The sequence below is a fragment of the Alligator mississippiensis genome, chromosome 2, assembly GCF_030867095.1.
Source record: "Alligator mississippiensis isolate rAllMis1 chromosome 2, rAllMis1, whole genome shotgun sequence".
Classification (NCBI taxonomy): domain Eukaryota; kingdom Metazoa; phylum Chordata; order Crocodylia; family Alligatoridae; genus Alligator; species Alligator mississippiensis.
The window spans coordinates 173,456,786-173,458,102 of record NC_081825.1 but is presented as its reverse complement, the minus strand read 5'-3'; the positions used below and the strand labels follow the sequence as shown (position 1 = coordinate 173,458,102).

The 1,317-nt window shown below is 40.2% G+C and overlaps 1 protein-coding gene across 1 annotated transcript; it reads left to right on the top strand.

The window, feature by feature from the left end:
- The first annotated feature begins 251 nt into the window (after nucleotides 1-251).
- Nucleotides 252-962, top strand: LOC132248382 (olfactory receptor 5P60-like). The gene has a single exon (XM_059721372.1). The coding sequence runs from the start codon at nucleotides 263-265 to the stop codon at nucleotides 959-961; it is 699 nt and encodes a 232-aa protein (XP_059577355.1). The 5' UTR covers nucleotides 252-262; the 3' UTR covers nucleotide 962.
- Nucleotides 963-1,317: the final 355 nt, after the last annotated feature.

Below are 1,317 nucleotides of genomic sequence, written 5' to 3'. Positions count from 1 at the left end.
AGTAAATTGATGCTCTTTTAACCTGCATGCTGCATGACCTCTATAGACATGGTTGGAGAAAACTGTACCCAGGTGACTGAATTCCTCTTCACAGGATTCAGAGAACATCTATGGTTTCAGGTCACTCTCTTTGTGCTGTTCCTCACGATTTACTTCATCACTGTGGTGGGGAACCTTGGTATGATCTTTTTAATCAGGTCTGGCCCTCGTCTTCATACCCCCATGTATTATTTCCTTGGTAATTTGGCTTTTGTAGACTGATATGTTTGTGGAGAGGAAAGCCATTTCTTATAATGGATGCATGGCTCAGGTCTTCATTTTATGTTTCTTTGGGATTACAGAATGTTTCCTCCTGGCTACGATGGCGTATGACCGTTACGTGGCCATCTGTAGACCTTTGGTGTATTCCATCATCCTGTCCCCAAGACTCTGTGTCCAACTGGTGGTTGGGTCATACTTCGCTGGGTGGATTAATGCAATGTCACAAACAGTAGACTTGTTACAATTATCCTTCTGTGGCTCCCATGTCATTGACCTGTTCTTCTGTGACATCTCCCCACTGTTATCACTCTCCACATCTGATGCCAGCATAAGTCAGATGGTACTATTAACTACAGCTGCTATTTTGGGGGCATTCACCATCCTGATTGTCCTTATCTCCTACACGTTCATTGTTGCTACCATCCTGAAGAACCACTCCACTGAGGGTAAACACAAAGCCTTCAGCACGTGTGCCTCCCACCTGACAGTTGTTAGCATCTTCTATGGAACCTCTCTCTTTATGTATTTAAAGTCCAGCTCAGATGATTCACGGCATGAGGACAAATGGACCACAGTATTTTATACAGTGGTGACGCCTATGCTAAATCCTCTGATCTACAGCCTGAGGAACAAGGATGTGAAAGATGCCACGAGGAAAGTGATGGCATGGAAAAAAATCTCAAATATTTTAAATAAATGAGCAGGTGGAAATAAGCACTTAGATATGAATACCTGGCTTACATGTCAACTCTTGTGTCATAAGAGCTTTAGTATAGGAATTGCTTTGGAAGTTTTGAAAGTTTTCTAATCCCTCATACTGAAATATTTGAGGAAACTAAACACATCAGTTATTTTATTAAAAATCCATAGTTTTTTTCTCAGAAATCCACATTTTTTGCAGAAAAACTCTTTTAAATTAATTAACTCATGAGAAGGTATTTATGTGTATGTGTTATTCATTAGTCTCTTTTGGTTTTCTTAGCTTAATGCTGCCATTCTAGCACCATTTTTAATCGCTGCCTATAAAAACATCTTAAATCAGGATCTGTGGGTGCT

Excerpts from the sequence above, each read along its gene's own strand:
- LOC132248382 (XM_059721372.1), top strand. The coding sequence starts at position 263 with ATGTTTGTGGAGAGGAAAGCCATTTCTTATAATGGATGCATGGCTCAG.